Source organism: Trachinotus anak, unplaced genomic scaffold, assembly GCF_046630095.1.
Source record: "Trachinotus anak isolate AG129_WGS33_773 ecotype Australia unplaced genomic scaffold, CSIRO_AGI_Tana_v1 ptg000013l, whole genome shotgun sequence".
Taxonomy (NCBI): Eukaryota; Metazoa; Chordata; class Actinopteri; order Carangiformes; family Carangidae; genus Trachinotus; species Trachinotus anak.
In genome coordinates this window covers 19,916,526-19,937,094 of record NW_027273864.1, presented here as the reverse complement: position 1 = coordinate 19,937,094, position 20,569 = coordinate 19,916,526, and the positions used below count along the sequence as shown (strand labels likewise).

At 38.9% G+C, this 20,569-nt stretch overlaps 2 protein-coding genes and 1 pseudogene across 7 annotated transcripts in view; all 3 read left to right on the top strand.

Moving 5' to 3' along the window:
* rpl29 (ribosomal protein L29) overlaps window positions 1–336 on the top strand; it is a 62,123-nt gene extending 61,787 nt beyond the window's left edge. For all 6 annotated transcript variants that reach the window (XM_071494143.1, XM_071494141.1, XM_071494142.1 and 3 more), the window contains exon 4: window positions 155–336. In XM_071494143.1, coding sequence (XP_071350244.1) covers window positions 155–247 — 93 coding nt within the window. In that variant the 3' untranslated portion in view covers window positions 248–336. The remainder of the gene's footprint in view (window positions 1–154) is intronic.
* Window positions 337–2,027: 1,691 nt separating this feature from the next.
* Window positions 2,028–20,569, top strand: part of iars1 (isoleucyl-tRNA synthetase 1) — a 55,480-nt gene continuing 36,938 nt past the window's right edge. Inside the window, exons 1-12 of the mRNA XM_071493677.1 lie at window positions 2,028–2,092; window positions 3,003–3,126; window positions 4,355–4,511; window positions 4,625–4,744; window positions 5,038–5,120; window positions 5,501–5,618; window positions 5,734–5,881; window positions 10,138–10,225; window positions 11,654–11,714; window positions 11,952–12,047; window positions 14,559–14,681; window positions 19,385–19,476. Coding sequence (XP_071349778.1) covers window positions 3,008–3,126; window positions 4,355–4,511; window positions 4,625–4,744; window positions 5,038–5,120; window positions 5,501–5,618; window positions 5,734–5,881; window positions 10,138–10,225; window positions 11,654–11,714; window positions 11,952–12,047; window positions 14,559–14,681; window positions 19,385–19,476 — 1,205 coding nt within the window. The 5' untranslated portion in view covers window positions 2,028–2,092; window positions 3,003–3,007. The remainder of the gene's footprint in view (window positions 2,093–3,002; window positions 3,127–4,354; window positions 4,512–4,624; window positions 4,745–5,037; window positions 5,121–5,500; window positions 5,619–5,733; window positions 5,882–10,137; window positions 10,226–11,653; window positions 11,715–11,951; window positions 12,048–14,558; window positions 14,682–19,384; window positions 19,477–20,569) is intronic.
* Window positions 15,538–17,859, top strand: LOC139630345 (vimentin pseudogene; annotated as a pseudogene).

The window sequence follows — 20,569 nt, the reverse complement described above, 5'->3', positions numbered from 1 at the left end:
CCTTGTGTCTTTTGCTTTATTTTGTTGTAAGTTGTTTGATTATTTTGCCATTAAAAATGAAATGTTGGGATTGTGCATCTTTCACACCTGTCACCCTCCTGTCACTTGGCCTGTTCACTCACTTGGTGTGTTTTTTTTTTTCTCTTTGTTGCAGGTGGACCCTAAATTCATGAGGAACATGCGCTTTGCCAAGAAGCACAACAAGAAGGGCATGAAGGCGGCACAGAAGGCAGCTCAGCAGAAATAAGCCGCTATCCAGTCACCTCCATGTCTGTCAGCGTTCCATAGACTGTGTTTCAGCCATCACAATAAAGCTATGCTTTGTTAACAAACTGACATCAGACTGTACTTTTCTGTTGTAGCTGCTCCTGTCTCTGTCTGAAACATATGGAATAACTGAATTCAGTGTTCAGGGTTTATTTTGGTCAACTTTGATGTCCTTTTTCCTTGTGCGTCAAGATCTAAATAATTTCGGGCCGTCTCGGTGGCTCACCTGGTAGAGTGCATACCATTAAAGGCAGCGGCCCTGGGTTCGAATGCGGCCCGTGGCCCTTTGCTGCATGTCATCCCCTCTCTCTCCCTGACTTTCCTGTCACTCAAAGCAGAAAGCTCAGAAAGGCCCATTCTCTGGTCTAGAAAAAACAATTCAAAACTTAAATATGCCCAATCTTTATTTGATATGGTAATAATGTATTACCATATCAAATATAAGACCAGGCACTGGTCATATTATATTATATTATCTAAGGGATAAGATGTAGCTGATTTTAAAAGAAACTGCACCCCCCCCCCCCCCCCCCCTTTTAAAATGATTTTTGTATGAAAGGTTATTATTGTGGAAGGAAACATACTATAACAGATGAGCCTTCAGTACTTGTCAAGAAGAGTCAGTTTCTTTACCTTACGGAAACCTACACTGTTATCACTGGGAAGTTGTCTACCTGCTTACACAGATGAACACTCCGATGCTTTGGCAATGAAGGTGAATGCTGTTTTAAAATCCATTGCTTTGCGCTTAACATAAAAGTGCATTTGAGAATTCAGACCCCTTGGTTTTATTCACATTTTATTTCACAGTTTTATGCTGGTTTTTTTTTTTTTTTTTTTAGAAAAATATTTTTTTCCCCTCATCAATCTGCAGTCAGTACCCCATAATGACAAAGTGAAAACATAATTTAAAACTTCTGCAGATTTATTAAAAAGGAAAAACTGAAATATCACATTGACAAAAGTATTTAAAAAATAAAAAATATATTGCTGCACAACTTGAAATTTAACTCAGGTCCTTCCCGCTTCTCTTCTCATCATCTTTGAAGTGTTTCCACACCCTAGTTGGAGCCCATCTGTGGTAAATTCAGTTGGCACACACTTGTTTATATAAGCTCTCAGAGGTAACTGCGTATCAGAGCAAAAAACGAAACTATATGGAGGAAGGAACTGCCTGCGGAGCTCAGAGATAGGATTGTGTTGAGGCACAGGTCCTATAAATTGTTTGTGTTTGAAGATCTTATCCATTATGGCTTTTCACTGAGCGACACGGATGGTCTCTAATCGCTTTAGAAATAGTTGCAAGCTCCCCATATGTAACAGGAGAGTTTTAAGTCATGAATTTGTTGCAAATGAATGCACGTTACATCGATATAATGAAGGATCAATGTAATGTAACATTTCTTAATGTGTGAATGTGATTTGTGGACAAAGTAAATAAATTATTCGAAATTTCCATGTGAGGAAAACATATATTGTGTACTAAACATAACTTACATACCAACAGTGCTTTGCTGGTGAAGTTTTAAAAGTAGTATTTTTTTTTTTTTTTTTTTTGGAGAGAAGTCACAGGAGAACAGGAAACTTTTTTTTTTATTCATTGATTTATTTATATATACAGTGGTCTCAGATGTTGGACTCCGCTGAATCAATGAATATATATTTTGTACGTGTTTTATTTTTTTTTATTTAATCAATTTGTTTATTAGCATTTTATCTTCTTGCAACAAATCAGTTTGCGTTCTGTCGTCACTTCCGCTCTTGCTCTGACTCCGGCTTGCATCATTTCTTGTCTCTCTCGGCAGCCGGCGGCGGCAGACAACATGTGAGTATCTCCATTCAAACCGAATTATCACAATATAAAGCGTTAATTACAGCCACACTTCACTGTCCCTTTGTTCGCATATGTGAGCGTTTAAACTCCACCTTTAACAAACTTTGCAGCCTGTTAAGCTTCAAGCCAACTATCATTGCATTGACCGGCTAGCTTAAGCCTGCTAGCTAACAACAAGGAGGCGTCATCCCTGTGAACTAACTGCTGTGGAAAAGTGATTTATTGGACTTAACTATCTAGTTTGGGGAAAGTTTCAGTGTAAATAGTACTTTTGACATTTCATAAAATGTGAATGGCGTCTGCATGATGTGCTGTCAAACTACGGAGCACAGACAGTTTTTGACAGGTCGGCTATTAATAAAGCTCCTAAATGATCTGGGTGAGAGATGTGCACAAATGAAGACAAATACTTTATATATGTTTAATTTCCTAACTGGACATAAACATTATGTACAATGTTTACACTGAAGACTTTTAAAACTTTTTAAAATACCACACAGAGTGCAATTTAATACCTAGTTGTCTGAGAAATAACAGCAGTGGCATGAACGACATTGTGTAGAGTTTCTTCTTATTGCATCATATTTTTCAGTATTTTCCAGGAGTAAATACCAATAATTAGTTATTATAACCCTAATTTGATTTATGCTACCTGGACCCACATAAACAGCATAAAATGCAGTGATGAGCTTTCCTAGCACTTCAGCTAGCAGTAGTGACAGTGTTTGAATTCAGTGCTTTTCAGACATTTCAAGTCTTACAGAGCACTGTCTACTGAAAGAAGGAAGACATCAAAATGCTCATGATGTGATCTTTGTGACGTACGTACACTGATTTTATTTCCCTGTCTTCCTGCTTCACAAGTCTGTTTTAGTTACTTTTGTTTTCTTTGTTTAAACAGAAACCATGGTGGAGCCAGTTCCTGAGTCCATCAACTTTCCCTCTGAGGAGGAAAAAATCCTGCAGTTGTGGAAAGACAAGGACTGCTTCCAGGAATGCCTCAAACAATCCAAGAACAGGCCCAGGTAAATCTAACTTTTTTGGTTTCTTATTATGAATTTACTGAGCAAAATATTTTCAAATATAATAGCTGTTACAATGTACAGTACTTTGCTTGTTTGTTATGAAATTGCATTCATACTTTTTGGTGAGAAATTATTTTAGATACTCGAAAAGTGGTTTAGAACAACAACATAGTCATGTCGTTTAATTTTTTAGTCTTGCTGGTGGATATCTCAGCAGTTGTGCTTCCAAATAAAAAAAATTGCATTTCCCGGCTAACCTGTTCTTAGACTCCATTGTGTACTTTCAGAATTTAATCATAGTGACAACCAGTACATATCCACCCTATGAAACCATGTAATACAAAACAATGACCACTGAAGTCAGTCAGCACGAACATTAAAATTAAATATTAAGTAACAAGAAAATTCTATTTATATTTATGAAGTTATTTAATCACAGTAAATGAAAAAAGGATGGAAAAATAATCTGTAACTGTGTCACAGGGGCTTTGTTTTATGGAAAATGCATATAAATTTGAAATCTATGCTCATATGTTATTTACATTTAAAATATGGGATTTGTACATTGATTACCTTCCAAAATGAAAGTGTGCTTTAGCAAAGAGGAACTTTGGTCATATCAGAATCAGAATCAGAATCAGAATCAGGTTTATTCTGGTGATTGGTGCAGAGCGCACCAAAACACCGAGGCAGCCATCTGCGGCGCCATTAAAAACAGACCCTAACCAATACTAAAAGATATCCAAGAAGATGTTTGCTCGACAGCAATAAAAATCTCCATAAAACTATCATTGAATAGACCCAATACATATGACAATGTCAATAAAAGAGGAATAGTATGACCATCATATGGAAAACACACTCTGTTGGTCTGATATCAGCACATATTGCGTTTGTAACCTTAAACCTGTTATTTCTGCTCTTCTGTATGTCTCCGTTTGTTGTTCAGGCTGACGAAGCAGTGAAAACGCTGCTTTTCTTGTGTATACGAGGATTGTTAATGTTGCCTTTTTTATTATCTTTTATGCTTCATTGCAAAGAGGAAAGTGTTTCTGTACATGATGGTCATTTTGTCTATCAGCTCATGTCTAAAAGGAACTTATATATATATATATATATATATATATATATATATATATATATATATATATATATATATTATACATGAGAAAATACAGCCAGACTTTCAATTTCCTAAAAAATATTTTGCTGCCTATTTTCCAACCAGGTACACCTTCTACGATGGCCCTCCTTTTGCCACAGGTCTACCCCACTATGGGCACATCCTGGCCGGCACCATCAAAGACATTGTTACTCGCTTTGCCCACCAGAGCGGGTTCCATGTGGAGCGGCGCTTTGGCTGGGACTGTCACGGCCTGCCTGTGGTAAGATTTTGTCTCTGCTGAATATTGTTAAAATCTTATTTTACTAAAACATCAAGATTTACAGATTTATCTTTGGTTTAATTTTGTGTTTCTTGTCCTGTGTGTTTCTGTAGGAGTATGAGATTGATAAAACATTGGGGATCAAGGGGCCTGAAGATGTGGCCAAGATGGGCATTGCTGAGTACAACAATCAGTGCAGAAATATTGTCATGAGATACTCCAACGAGTGGGAGGTGAGCATACAAGGAAGAATGATGTGCTCAATTAAAAGAACTTTGCAACCGTTCTTGAGAGACCAGTTTCGTTTTGTTATCCTATGTCAATCAAATTAAAGCATGTCTGACTTAGAGCATATTTAGGTGTGGTTGTTTTTTTTATATGGGAGGTGAATATCTACGTTTGAAACTCGTTAGCCTTCACAAAGACTGACCTAAAGATAATAGTATATGAGATGCTGTGCAGAATCTTGGCATGTGACCATTATATGCTTTTGACGTATTATATTTTTGCTTCTTTTCATTCCCAGGATTCAGTGACGCGAATGGGCAGGTGGATTGACTTCAAGAATGACTACAAGACACTCTACCCATGGTTCATGGAGACCGTATGGTGTGTATGTCAGAAAATGTGCAATTTCATATCTATAAGTTTTGGCTGAAAGATACATAATTTGTGTTCTACTTAATCACAAGGAATTGGATTTAGGGATTATTTGATTTACGAACAGCACATAGTAATTTTCATCTGAGATTACCACTTAATATAAAGTTCAGTATCTCCTCCACTCTGTCATTTCTTGAACTTTAACAACTAGCTTTTTGGTTTGATGATGACCAGCCACAATCTATATATAGCAAATATACTATGTAAAGCAAGATTAAAAAAAAATTACAATACAAATCGGACTTAATCCATGTCTGGGTCTGTTCCCTTATGTGAAGTTCCTTTGTCTTTGCCATCTTTTAACATTTTTCTTTGCACTTGTACAGGTGGGTGTTCAAACAGTTGTATGACATGGGTATGGTGTACCGTGGTTTCAAAGTCATGCCGTTCTCCACTGCCTGCAACACCCCTCTCTCCAACTTTGAGTCACACCAGAACTACAAGGTTGGCAGAAATTATAACCCCCTCACAGCTCTGCTGGTCTAATAATAATAATGATAATAACAATTCATTATTATTCTCTGTGGTCTCAGTCTCTGTGTTTTTATTTTGTCTGCAGGACGTTCAGGATCCATCTGTGTTCGTCAGTTTCCCACTGGTTGAGAATCAAGATGTTGCTTTGATTGCCTGGACGACAACACCCTGGACGCTGCCGAGCAACCTGGCCCTCTGTGTCAACCCGGAGCTCCTATATGTCAAGGTCAAAGGTGAGAGCCAGAACTTGACACAAATGCTGTGTCTCAGTTTCATACTACACACTAATTGGATACAGTATCTGCTACATACAGTACTAATCTTTATAGTATATTGTTTCTGCAGTTAGAATATAAGAAATCGACCTAATTTATTTACTAACAGGACCTGATATATACCCTGTTGGACGTCCGTCAAATTGTGACATTATGATAGTACTGCTAATTAAACCTAACAGAGGGAGCAAATTGTTTTTCCAACATTTAATAGTTTTTTTTCTGATGTTTCCCTGGAGCTGTCTCACCACCATCCACAGTTACTTTCATTTTTTCCAGATGTGGGCAGCTCTTCCATTTCCTTTCTACATTGCAATTTATGAGAAAAATGTCCATCAACAGAGCCCTCAAAAATCAAGGTGTTTTTTTTTAAGCATGGATCTTGACTATTTTAAGTATTATTTATTTTGTCAGTTTTCTACCCAAAGCCTACTCAGAAATCCTGCATAGTATGAAACTGCGACACAGCTTAGGTTCTTCAGAAATCAGGGTTTAATCACCCATACCGAAAGAAACAACCACTGATGTGCTGCAAGTCAGGGTTTGTTGCTGCCGTCTGTACTTTCTTGAAGTGATTGTAGGGGTCAAAAAAGGAAATAACTGCTCACAAATCCTTCTGACAAACATGTTTCTGTTGAGGATTACTTGAATTACTGGGCTTGGTAGTTTTGTTGCTTAAATGTTGTAGCCGAAGGCCAAAGTTCTCTGACTAGAAATCTTGTTTCCATTGTGGGTTTAGTGTTGTGGACTTCAGTATCTGCTGATGGGTGTTTTTATTCAGAAAGAACAAACAAGTACAAATTAGCAGAGGACGAGTGCTGCCTTGGAAAATTGCACCCAGAGGAAAGGACTTCTGTACCATAATGTGTTGGTGGACTTTCTAGCTTTTGCTTTTGCTTTTGCTGATAAAATAACATTTTTGTGTTGTGTATGACAAGGAACTCTCTGTCAGTGGAATTTTGTTTTATCTGTAATCAACCAGACACTTCACATTCACGAACACTAACCTGGTGATGAGGCGTGACTGATGTTAATCTGGGCTCGTGAAAAATGTTATTTGATCTCAATTTTACGAGGTAACTTAATAAGGGCACGATCTGAAATAGATGTCTTTGTTAGGGAACCATCTAAGGTCCACGTTGGACCTGCTTTACCTTTCACATTGACAGTCTTTGTCTTGGTCTGCATAATACACAGACTAAAACCAGACAACAACCAAATAAAATTTCAAAGCACAGTCAAAAGCTGAAGCAGATTTTAGATAGTAAGTTTCCTGTACCTTTAATAATATTAAAACTGTGCCCTTTATCAACTGTTTGTGTTTTAACACTGCATTACTGTCAGAGACACTCATTTGGTACAGCTAGAACCAGTCAGTCATATACGTTGGTCCTGCATAAACCCTACCTCCATGAACGTTTGTGATGAAGCTGTTCTAGAGAGGTGTTCTCTTAACTTATGTAAGATTTATGTACCTGATGTTACTTTGATAGACAAATGATGCTGACAATTTTCTGAGGCTGCAATGACTATTTCATTATCAATTAATCTGTCTCTTATCTTCTCCATTAATTGATAAATGGTTTAGCCTGTAAAATGTCAAAAAGAGTTTTAATTCACCACAGCCCTAAGTTGGATATTTTTTACCTGTTAGTAAGTAAACATCAATTTTGTACAAAGAGTAAATTCAGAAAATAATGAATACAGAAAAACACTCATCAATTCAAGCCCAATATTTATAACATCTTTGCTCACCTTACTCTTATCTGTCAAAAATATTTTTAGGTAACTTTAGACAACTGCCAGATTTTTCAAAATATCTTTATTAGCATATCTTTTAGGCCTTTTCCACAACAGTCATTTAGAGTTGTCTTTGTAGGAAAAGCACAGGGGTTACTATCAACATTAACAATGGCTGCGTTTCATTCAAGTGTCCCAGTAAACCATGACAGTGTGACAATGAACCATTATCCACAATACCAGGACCCTGAAACTGAAACTGCTAATGGAATTTATCCATCATTAATTTTTCTGATTGTGACATTTAGAAATGAGTTCAGTTGAAAAGGTGTATCATTGCAACTTGAACTGACAGTTTAGTATTTGTGTGTGTGACATGTACATTTGTGTGTGGTTCAGACCTGAGAAATGTGGATGCACCTCAAATCAGGTCACTTAAAATAAGTGTTCAAATATATATATACATATAAAAAAAAAATTCTCCAGAGAGGTGGCTACTGTTTTTCTGTTACCCTCCTGTTGTAGTTTTTGGTTCCCTGTGAGAGAAGCTGCTGGGTTTTTCAAAGGATGACCTAGATTCACACAAGCCTGTCATAGGCTCTTTGATCCTGCAGGGGGCACTGTTGAAGCACAGTCTGTCGTCAGCTCTGTGCTGCATGGGAGACCGCCTTGGAATACCAATACATTTTTTTTTTTGTATCATCTCTGTCTCTCTTTTTATCTCCCGTCCTCTCTCGCTCCATCTTCATCCCAGTTTTTCCTCTCATTTTCGTATCGCTCTCTTTGTCTCCACATCCACCTGCTTTTGTCCTTCGTTGTTCTTATTTTCTCTCTCTCTGTACCTTTTTTTTTGTTTGTGTGTGTGTGTGTGTGTCTCTCTCTCTTACCCTCGCTGCCTTTGTCGCTGTTTGAGTTTAGGGCTGTCAGCAGCAGCAGGTCTGAGCTGTGCAGTCATTTGTCACATCACGGAGGGGAAGAAACATCTTTTATTGATGCTGCCCCCTTCTCTCTCTGTTTTTGTGTCTCACTGGCTCAGGCCATTTGATTTTTGCCCTCTTCACAACTGTTGTTACTGCTGGTCTCAACCTCTCCTCTGTTATTTTTCCTAAAATCCACATTTGTTCATTTTTTTTCCAGGAGGGTTCAGCTTCCCAAAATGTCAGTTATCCTACATGAACTTTTCAACAGCATTGGATTAATTTAGCTCAGTTTCAGTCCAGTGGTTGTAGCTACATGATCGGCTACTTACCTGACCTTGACTTTATGGCTGGCTGGATTATTATGAAGCAAGACTTGACATTCAGGTTGAGCAGGCTTACATGTAGCATGGCTGTTAGGTACATGAATTTGAACCATGTTTGATGAGTTGCTGTTTATCATACATCAAATTTGGTTCAATAAAAATAAATCACTCTGCAGGGGTGATTTGGATAGCAGACTTAAAAAAATGACCAGAGCGCAAAAAATCATTTCACATCATATCGATCAGTACCTTCATTCCCACTTCATTTCATGCACTGTGAGGTCTGAAAGCTGAACCCAAAGAAAAAGGAGTAAAAACACAAGCAGCTGCGGGGATCTTTGTGTGAATGTAGTTCCTCAAAACAACTGTCTGAAAGTCTGGGGATACTAGATGTCTCAAAACGTCCTGTAACTGTACGAGGATAAAACAGAGGTTGTCATCATAAACCCTGATAGACCCTGCACCAAACCCTGGGACCTTTGATCACAAATATTAAACACAGTAAAAATTTAGGCCTAACTTTCGGTTCTAGTCTACAGTTTTCCATGCATGTTAAGAGGCTTGTGCTTTTTGCAGTTGAGAAATACCTCTAAGATCAGACGGTCTGTTTTTGAATGCGCTAAAAAACGAAATCATGCTTTTGTGCACTCACACCTTGATTACTCTTAATTCTTTATACTCTTGCCTTAGTCAGGGAGCTGTAGCCTTGTCTACTTACTACAACAGAGAGCAGGAAGCACAGTACTCCAGTGTTGGCCTCTCTTCATGGCTACCAGTGGAATTTAAACCAGATATAAAATCTTAGTTATGGCCTATCAGGCTCTACATTGTTAAGCCCTTGAGTACATCTCTGAGATGTTGTGCCCATATAGAAATCTATAGTCCCTCCGGTCAGTGTAATCAGTGCCTTTCAAAATGAAGGCAGAAAACCCACTTATATTCCCCTCCTTTTCTTCACTGATGTTTTTGCATTCGTCATTATTGTATTTGTTTTTGTTTTGATGTCATTTTCTTTGGGGGGTGAGTGCATTTATCATATCTGTTTGATGCTTTGTACCGTCAAATGCCTCTGGTTACTGAAGCACTTAAGAACACTTGTTTTGAAAGGTGCTACATAAATAAATCATACAAGATTTACTACATACTGTATAGACACTTTGCAAAAAGGTGTGAAAATCTTAGTTTTGTTACTAAGCAAATGCATTCATGTGTTTTTCTCTTCATCTCTCAGAAAACGCCACAGGGAAGACCTACATTATGATGGAGACCAGGCTGGGAGCACTGTTTAAGTCAGAGAGCGAGTACACTGTGCTGGACAAGTGAGTACACAAGAGCTACCTAAAAAACATCAGAGTGAAAATGACTAATACCTTAAATTTAGATACTTAAGCTTAAGGGCAGCCAAAATGCAGCAGTGCTTTGCTGAGCTGCTGGTCAGACCAGAAATAGTGACATGACGATACTGTACAACACAGTGGGGAGGTTCATCTACAAGGTTGTTCGTTTTCAGGTTGCATTGCAGCACAGGATCTGCCAACCATTTTCAGTATCCTTGTTGTTTAGTGTCAGTTTGGGAATGCTTTTTATTTTGTACAGCTATAGTTGGCAAATATTTAGTTAGCAATAAATGTAGTTCATGTAGGTGACAATGATAAACCTGTCAGTAAAATTGAAGATGGTTGTGATAATGCATGTTTATAACAAGTGATTCTGTACTTGGAACACTGGAACTTGATAAGTTGATAAAATTCAAACCTCACTGCTGTCAGTGAGTGCCAAACTTGAATTCTAACATTTATTCTCCTGAGCTGTAACTTGTCTTCCAGAGTTGAGAGACAACGAAAAAGTTAGCGACAGGAGAATTAGCAGAGGTATATTTTACCAGCTGAGTGTTTGCTGCAGAAAGCAAATCAAATTCCCAATTTCCCAGTTCACTGGATGATTCGGGGGCAAAGGGAAAGTGCAGAACGGAGTGAGTGAATAAAGGATATAGAGTGTACTGAAACCTGATGAAGCATATTTCCAAGCATGATTTATACCCACTCATCCCATATATTAGACAGATTAACCAGTAATAAAGAACATATTGAAAAATGTTTTACCCTGGCAGGAACCTCTTCTTCCACAAGGACGCAATGTTCCCAAACACTGGGAGGTCTCTGTTTTGAATGATAACTTTTAACACACTGTATCATGACTGACTCAGGTGGAAACAGATACTTAAACCCTAAATAGTGATTTTAGGCAAGTTTTTGTCTTTACCAAGCTTAGTACATTATACGTTATTATGAAACTGATTATTCTAAAATAATGGTAGTAATTTGCTGTACCATTAATACACTAATCCCACTTAGAATGAGATTTAGTTTTTATAGGCACAGACCTAATGGTTAATGATAAATATTGTAGGTTCATGTTCACAAAAAGGAGCATTGTTCATCCTTACTGATGTCCAACTGCAGCATTGTTTTAGGAGAGTAGTGACTCTAAATAAAAATATAGATTTAAGATTAGATTTTTTTATTTTATTTTAAAAAGTGGCATATCCATCACCAGTAGAAATTCTGCCCTGCCCTTATAGCATCATATTAAAACAGCTTTTGGTTGGTGTTTCTTTTAAGTCTTCCCTGTATGTTGTGGTTGTGGTTGTACAGGTTTTCTGCAGGTTTGTCAGTGCATGGAAGGTTTGAAAAATCAATCATGGTTATTAAAAGATGGATTTTAAAATGTGTTTTATGTGTTTTTAGATTTCCTGGAAAGATTCTAAAAGGGAAAAAATACAAGCCTATCTTCCAGTACTTTTCCAAGGTTCGTAGCGCCTGTGTTCTTGTTCCCTCTTATTTCACATTTTTATGTGTTTGTCACAAAATGAAGACGGACCTATGTCTCGCTTTAATTACCTCCCTGACCACGAACTGACACATCTGTTTACATTGTCTAAATCTGTTTCTCAATATCTCTCTCACTATCTGTGGCTGTACCTCTTGTGCTTCTTCTCCACCCCCCCTTCTTCATCTGATTCTCCTCATCCTCGTTTCCCTACAGTGTGGGGAGAGAGGAGCCTTCCAGGTGGTCACGGATAAGTACGTTAAGGAGGAAGAGGGCACAGGAGTGGTCCACCAGGCACCTTACTTTGGAGATGTAAGTGTTGTCTCTAAACTCGATAGTAACTCTTAGTTTTTGTTGCAACCATAGGAAATACTTTGTCACATAATGTGATGTAGTTTCTATTACTACTGCCAATTATTTTTATGCCTCCACGCCAGCAACCACCAGGGCCGGAGGCATATTTGTTTTCTCGTGGACACGATATTTCAGTAAGACCTTGACCGAACTTCTTCAAATTTGGCACAAACGTTCACTTGGACTCAAGGATGAACTGATTAGATTTTAGGGGTCAAAGGTCAAAGTCATAGTGACCTCACAAAACATGGTTTTGGCCTTGTTAACACGGTATCTCTGTAACACCTTAAGGAACGTCTTCAAATTTGGCAGAAATGTTCACTTGGACTCAAGGGTGAACTGATTAGATCTTGGTGGTCAAAGGTCAAAGTCAGTGTGACCTCCCAAAACACTTTTTAGCCATTACTCAAGACTTCACACAGCAATTATGACAAAACTTCACACAAATGGTTATTATTTTATATGATTCTGGATAAACAGGGATGAAATCTGAAACCAGTCTGAGTCATGGAGGCATACAACTGAGAGGCAGTGATTCTAGTTTGGATCAATCAAATTATAGGTATTAAGGTGGGCCAAATATATTCAAGTTACAATCGTATTAAACAGCAACTGTCTATCATTGTATTTGCTTGATAAATCTGCACTTTACCAAAATTACAGAGGGGTTAATAGCATGATAGAAAAAAGATGTTTTCCAGACCTGACATATAGGAATGAATCATGGATGTAAATTGACTGTTTATCAGAGTTTTGGGCATCAGCCTGGTTATCAGGACTTAAACAGATAAGACCGACATTAACTAAAGCACAATCCAGAGATTTAAAGATTACGAGAAAGACTAATATAAAGATTAAAAGAGTATAAGCTCAACATCGGTCCTCCTCAAATGTAGATAATATTCTGATGTAGTCATTCATGCAGAGGTGGCCACTCCTCTCCTTTTAATTACAATGTACACATCTTCCTTGTGTGATTCAGAATGAGAAGTTGAGAACTGTACCTAATACTTGTGAAACCTTGCCTCAAGTAAGCCTGTTTTCCAAGCTTATTGCAGTTGCCCATATGGAGCTCACTCCATAAACAAGGTCACCTTTGTCTAATGTAACTCTGTCGTTGGTTTCCTTGCCATCCTGGGTTAAAAAACAATGCATCCTTTTCTGTCTCCCTGGAAGCACTGCCTTTATGTTACCACTTCATTTATGTTCCGTTTTCTGGCAGCATTTCTGCATTTGCTTGTGTTTTTGGAAATTGCACAGGGTTTTTTAGTGTTATTGTCACAGTGGTTAACATGTTATTTTCTCTTATTGGATTATTTTTAGAGCTTTTAGCCATTGCAAGGTTAGCTCCTGTTAACACAAATATTTTGGATTATATATCACTTTACAGTGGGACGTAGCACTAAACCCTAAATAAGATTTATTCAGGAGAGTGACAATGATGGTAACAATATTTTTATTAATAATGAAAAGATTTGGTGGTTCAGAACTTGAGGTCATGGTTGAGACACATTTTATCAAGGCTGATTAAGGCCCACAGGTCTTTTTATGATTTTATGAAATGTTTGTATTGAATGGTACCATATTGGTGTATAGCTAGAGTCTAGAGGCCAATTCGGTAATGCTATCAGAGGTATTGGGTCACTGCTAATAGGTTAGATGCCCTTGTCAAGGGCAGATGGATGCCCCTGTGGCTGTAGCCAGCTGTGGATACACACTCAGTTTTTCTCTCTGTCTTGGCTTTCTCTTCTGCACTCTCTCAGCTCTCTTGCATTTGCATTTAAATGTTTCATATTTATTTAGCTACAGATTCTGTTATGAAGTGATCACATTCACATTGATTAGTTGGTGAAAATCTGAAACACAAATGCATTTGTGTATCCTCTGATGATATATAGCGAGAAGAAACACACTGCTGAACTACATTTTTCAAATTTTATGGTATTATGACTAGATGTGAAACGACCTTGTGAGCCATCGATCTTGGACTTTGACAGCGTGTTTGAATACAAAATACATTTACAGCTGGACAGTACTCAGATCTTTCATGCATAGCTGCCACATGCCAGTGATGCTTGTTTCAACACTGCAAAAAGTGTCTGGCTCAACAAGGAATTCAATATGGAGTCAAAACATATCTTTAATCTAGTGGCTGCCAATGGTCTTAGATAATTATTTATCTTTTTTTATATATATATATATATATATATATATATGTGTGTGTGTGTGTGTATGTATGTATGTCATCAATTTGGAGAATATTCTTCAAACAAATGGAACAATCTTGAAATGATACAGATCACTATTAATAACAAGAAAATGTAATGTTAAAAAAAGTAAAATTTGAAATACATTCTAAAGGTGCAATAGTATGTTACAGTACATGGTTTGCAATGATGGAGCCTGTGGTGAATTACAACTTTATACTTTCATCAAAACTGTCTTTGAACTGTGTTATTTTCTCTGTAGGATGATTACAGGGTGTGCATGGAATACAACATCATCCAGAGGGACCAGGCTCCTATCTGCCCTGTGGACGCCGCGGGCCGCTTCACTTCAGAGGTCACTGACTTTGTGGGACAGTATGTCAAAGTGAGTGACACAAAAGACATTTACATGTAGATTAGGTTTGCAGACATTTCAGGCATTCTACTCCTGCTGCGATACATGGGATAAATCCCTCAACAATATGGATAGCTTGTTTAATTCAGCATTTCATTTTCTGTATTCTGGGTACCCTCTCTTCTATTCCTCTCCATTTCCTCTGTTAATATCTAGAAAGTCCATCTTGATTTTTCGTCTTTCATTCTGCACAGAAATGTGCCATTTCTTCTTTGTTATAGGTTTAAATCTTTTTTAACATGAAAATTATTTTTATATTTATTATATTTAATAATTATATTTATATAAAATTATTTATTATCCTTTTCCAAATGTTATTTAAAATTGTTCCTTAGCTGCATGACTTGGTGATACGGAGGGAGTTGAGGGAATCTGTTTCAAAGCATTTTCACAAAGTTGTGCAGGAAGACCTGCTGCCAAAGCACATTGTCACTGTTTCCAAGTTCAACTTCTAGTTTATTTGTCATATCCACAAAATGTCAAGACCAACTGTACAATGAAATGCTTGTGGTGAGATGCTGCTATTCTACAGCTATACATAACAAGTAATACAATACTAAGTAAATATTGTAATAATAAGTGCATTGGGTGCAATCTTCCTCCTTGTCACACCCAACTTCATTACCATCCTAAGTAGATAGTGAGTGAAAAATAGCTACCATACACGATCTGATCACTATTTCACATCCTGGCGCAAAGGCCAGGGAGTGGACTCGACCTGCCTGGCCACTAACATTACAGCGTTAGCTAATAAAGAGCATGCAGCCACAGTCCTCTGAAAGTCTGTCATAATCCACTTTTGAAACATGTCAAAACTAAGCGTGAGTTTCAAGGCTGTCTGAGACATTCTTTATCGCGGCATAAAACTCAGAGGTGATCAGAGGGAGCGTCAGTCGCGACGTGGGCTATGCAAAGAGAATCAGAGGGAGCAGCTGTTCTTCTGTAAACTGAAAAGCAAAGCAGTATTGACACAACATGAGAGCTGCATCTTACACCCAGAAGAGCCTGCAAGTTAGCGGCTCTGGCAGCAGAGTGAGGGTCCAGAGCCCGTCGCCATCCCGTTGCCGTGGATCCTCATATGACAGCCGTGGACGCTCAGGTTATCGCAGCACCGCAATCGAGTTGGGCACAGAGATACACCAGCACCATGCCAATGAAAAAGAGGAGATGCAGGAACTCAATGTCAAGTTTGCAGGATACATCGAGAAGGTCCAGGCACTAGAGCAGCGAAATGCTGCTCTTCAAGTTGAGCTGGCTTCCCTGCAGAGCCGCTACAAGGGAGGCCCCACAGGCATCGGAGAAGAATATGAGCTCAAGTTTAAAGAGGTGCGGGAGCTGATTGAGGCCCTGACTAATGAGAAGGGAGCAGCTGACATTGAAAGAGGCTACATCGAAGAAGAAATTGCAGTGTGGCAACTAAAGCTGGAGGAGGAGCTGGCACTCAAAGAAGAAGCAGAAATGATCCTGAGAGAGTTTCGCCAGGATGTTGACAACGCAACACTGCAGAAGGCTGAGCTGGAGAAGCGCATTGAACAACTGGTGGCTGAGATAGAGTTCCTCAAGAAGCTGCATGATGAAGAGGTGGCTGACATCATGAAGCAGATTGAGGACTCAAAGATTAGTGCTGAAATAGATGGTGATCGTCCTGACCTGGCTGCCTACCTGCGCAACATGCGTGCCGAGATAGAGGCCGTCGCTGCCCGTAATGTCCAGGAAGCTGAGAAGTGGTATAAGACCAAGTTTGACACCCTCAAGGAGCATGCTGGCAAACATGAAGAACAGATGAAGACCATGAAAGATGAGATCACGACCTTCCACAACCAGGTGACAGACCTGCAGAACCAGATTGATGCGCTGAGAGCTCGCAACGCTGCCCTGGAGCAGCAGCTGGAGGACATGGAGATGTCCCACATTGATAAGGTGGGGGGCTTAGAGGGTGTCATCGCTCAGTTGGAGGCCCAGCTCTGCGAAACCAAACTGGAGATGACCAAGTATCTCCAAGACTACCAGGAACTGCTGCACATTAAGCTCAAGCTGGATGCGGAGATTGCCACCTACAGGAAGCTGCTGGAAGGAGAGGAGCAGAGGCTTGGGATTGCCAAAGATGTCTAAATGTCCAGGGTGAGAGGAGCAGGAGGTCCAAAGCAGCAGCAGAGCAACGTGGAGCAGAGAGATAATTTCATTCTAGTTAAAAAGACTCTAAATTCCTGTCCTGTTCTTTCCTTATGTTCGAGATTTTTCAATATTAGTGCCAATATGACACCTGAGATTCAGTACAGACACCAATATGATACTTTTCTTTATGCCTTTTTCTACAAGTTACAACAAATAAGGCCAATAATATCAAATGTTAACAGTGTCTAATCAGATGTTCTGTGACGAGAATGATCTTAGTGTAGTCTAAAATTGTCAAATTTTTGGTCCAGTAAAAACTGAGGGAAACCACACACCCGTAATGTCATGAGTTATATGTGTGGCTTTCTGTACGTGACAGGTTTTGATATCCTGATGTTACAGGCACATTTGTCTTGGTATCAGATATGTGTTGAGGTTTGGTACCCAGCCCTCCTTAAATCGTTTTCTTTGCCACATCCTAATCCCATTATTCTTATGCATTTGCTTGCTCCCTAATGCAAATTTTGACATCACTTTCCAAAACAACCGTCCGTCCTTTCCTTTTTTCATTGACTTTCCCTAACTCCAGTGCCCCTCCCATTTCTGTTTTTTGGCATCTCTCCTTGTTCCTACCCTTTTCTTTACTCCTGCTCCTACATTACCCCTGCTAAATTTAACACCCCCCCCCCCCCCCCCCCCCCCCCCCCCCCCTTCCTTTTCCTGTCAAGCCAACCCCACTGTTATACCTCTGTTGCTTCCCTTTGCTACAGCTGCTCACTTTTTGCCATCACTGCTTCTCTTGATCCAGGTTTCGGATCCCATCACCTCCACAGTGAAATACTTTTCTTCTGCCTTGATGTGTCACATCTCAGCCCAAACAAAAGCAGAACAAATAGCGTTAGTGTTATGACTGGTCTTCACAGTCCCCCCAGATTCTTGATAAATGTTTTAGCAAGACACAACTATTGACAATTTACACTAATGTTGACCAACTGTTACTTAATAAAGATTGAAGTGAGAGCATACAAAATAATGCAGTGATGATTTTTTTTGTCCTCTTTGTTGATGTCTCTTTCTTACTGTGTCTCTTTTGTGATAATTTTATTTTTCCCCTCTCTATCTTTACCTTCTTCTTCCCTTATTTTAAGCTGCAGTACAGGAAATAAAATAATTTGTTTTTTGCTTTATCTTATAAGTAAGTTGAAGACACTGAATTTGTCACTAAGAATTAAAATAACAGTGAGAATCCAGGTGTAGGTTATTTTATGTTGATTTTTTTTTTTCCACACCATGCAAGCTGGGTTTGATACTTTAGCAGGGTTAGTTCAAATTATTAAGCAGAAGAGTAAAATGACTGTTTTGGAAACAGCAACTCTGCTAATTAATTGTGCTTTCTTCATTCTAAAAGGGTAAATTACTGTGTGTGAGTAATTTTTAGTGACATATTGAGTAACCCCCAAGTGGTCCGGTGGTGAAATAGGTTTGTTCTCTCAGGGGGTTGCAGGTGAAGTTCCAGTGAGTGTCCACATCACAAGTGTACTTTCATGTTTTAATGGGCTTGGGTCAGGGCATAACAAAATTTACTCCTGGCTGCGAAAGTTTAAAACCTCTCTCTACAAAGAGGTCATGACCAACACTGTGCCAAGCACCTTGCTGAAAAGTCATATTTATGAGCTCCCTGTGAATTGCACTGAGAGCTTGGTTAGAGGGAGATGAAATAGCGCATGATAAGTCACTAGTTTGATTGCATATTAGATTGTTTGCCATAAACAATGAGCCGGATGACAAAACAGACTATTTCTCCATACTTATTTTGTGATATTTATCATAGCTGTAGGAGCAGAGCATGGCCTTGGCTGCGAATTTACCTTGAAATGTCTTCAAGAGAGCTTTCAGCCATGGTATGTTCAAGGATGCAGAGGCTTCTTCACCAAGGAAGAACATTTTCACAATGAATAATTATTGTTATTATTATTATTTTTTTTCTGGAGGGAACACGGGAGTGGTTATCATGTTATGGTTTAACTTTTCAACTCAGAGAGAACAAAAAACAAGAAATGAATATGGTGAGATGCAAAAGAGTGCTGGGATTATGTGGCAGATCAACCAGAATACTACATTAAAACAAAATCTGGGATGCATAAATCAATTTTTTAATCTGGTTTCCACTTTGATTTTTTTGTTTCTCATTAACTTTTCACCTGCATTTTTAATATTTGAAATAAATAACAAGCTTTAAATGTATTTCAAGAGCAACTTAACACCATCTGAAAATCCAGTTTTTGTTGACCTTCAGTGGTTTAAAGTCTCATCTTGCTACAGTGGCACTCAGGCGTACTCCAGGCTGTGTTAGTATTCTTTGACATCACATTTGGGTGTGGTTACAGGTGCAGCATGGTGCAGCATTTGGACCACACCCATTAGTGAGACCCGATGTGGTCAGAGGTGAAACACACTTGAAACACGACAGTGAAACATGGCTTTTCAGCCTGGTATGAAGTATCTCTTAAGAGCTGCATTTTGTAAAGCAGATCTGACGTGTTGGTGTTCTGTTACAGGATGCTGACAAGAACATCATCAAGTTGCTGAAGGAGAACGGCCGCCTTGTCCATTCCAGCACTTGCAAACATAATTACCCCTTCTGCTGGAGGTAAGACATGTACATAATTTAACCTGTAAAACTAATGCTATCTTTGTGCCATTTTACAACTCACTTCCAACTCAGTGTAACTTACAGCTTCACTTTGTTTCTTCCTCTGTGGGCCCTGAAAAGACAGTTATAGAATAACATGACCTGCTGGAGTTGAGGGTTAGAAGTCACAGATGGTAGGCCTGTACAAACCTAATATTATTTCCTTTCTACTTCAATGCTGAAATCATGTTGTGGTGGTAGAGGACATAATGCACTAACAGAGCAATCCCCTATTAACCTACAGTTTAGCAACAGTTTAGCGTTCAGCAAAGTGCTTAACCACTGAGGTTTGAGGTTCACCTGTGCGTATGCCTCCCTCAGGAGCAGTAGTGCAGGATGTCAATGGAGGTTTTGTGGTCTCTGCACAGAATCAATTCACAGAGCCAATGTCACTGTGGTGACGCACACATAACCTCTCAAGGTCCCACATTATCACATCGTAATTGTCAGGGACATGCAGACCCACACACACACAAACTTTCTTTTTTAGTAGAGGAGGCCACTGTCTCAGTTGGAGCAGCTGCAGCCTGACCTGAGAAGGATTAATTAACCTCAGTAAATATGCAGAGATATGCTCTCTAAGCCACAAGGAGACATAGGCTGCTAGAGATGAAACTGTTGTGTTATTAACCACTCAGCACCTGTAAGTTATAACTCAGCTGGTCCATAGAGCTACACAAAAGTGCTCTCTCAAGTATTCTCTGTAATATTTAATATCTAATTCTTGGATTCTATTTATTAAGAGTTGCAGCTAATGTGGATTATCAATGTGCATATCAAGCAATGCTGCTACTGCGCATCACCAGGACTCTGTGGGTTTGGTTTGATTTGATTGACATTATAGGCAAACAATCTCATATTGTAACTACCAAGATGTTTTAATGCAACTATTGTTAAATCCTGATTGGTGCACAAAAGTATGTGACATCATCTTTTTTTCCCTCTTCAAACTAGTGAGAGGAGCACAGACAAAAGACACCAATACAGAAGTCTCTCATGGGAAATTAGTAAAAACCCCTGGTAGAACTGTGGCAGAACCTAGTGTGTTCAT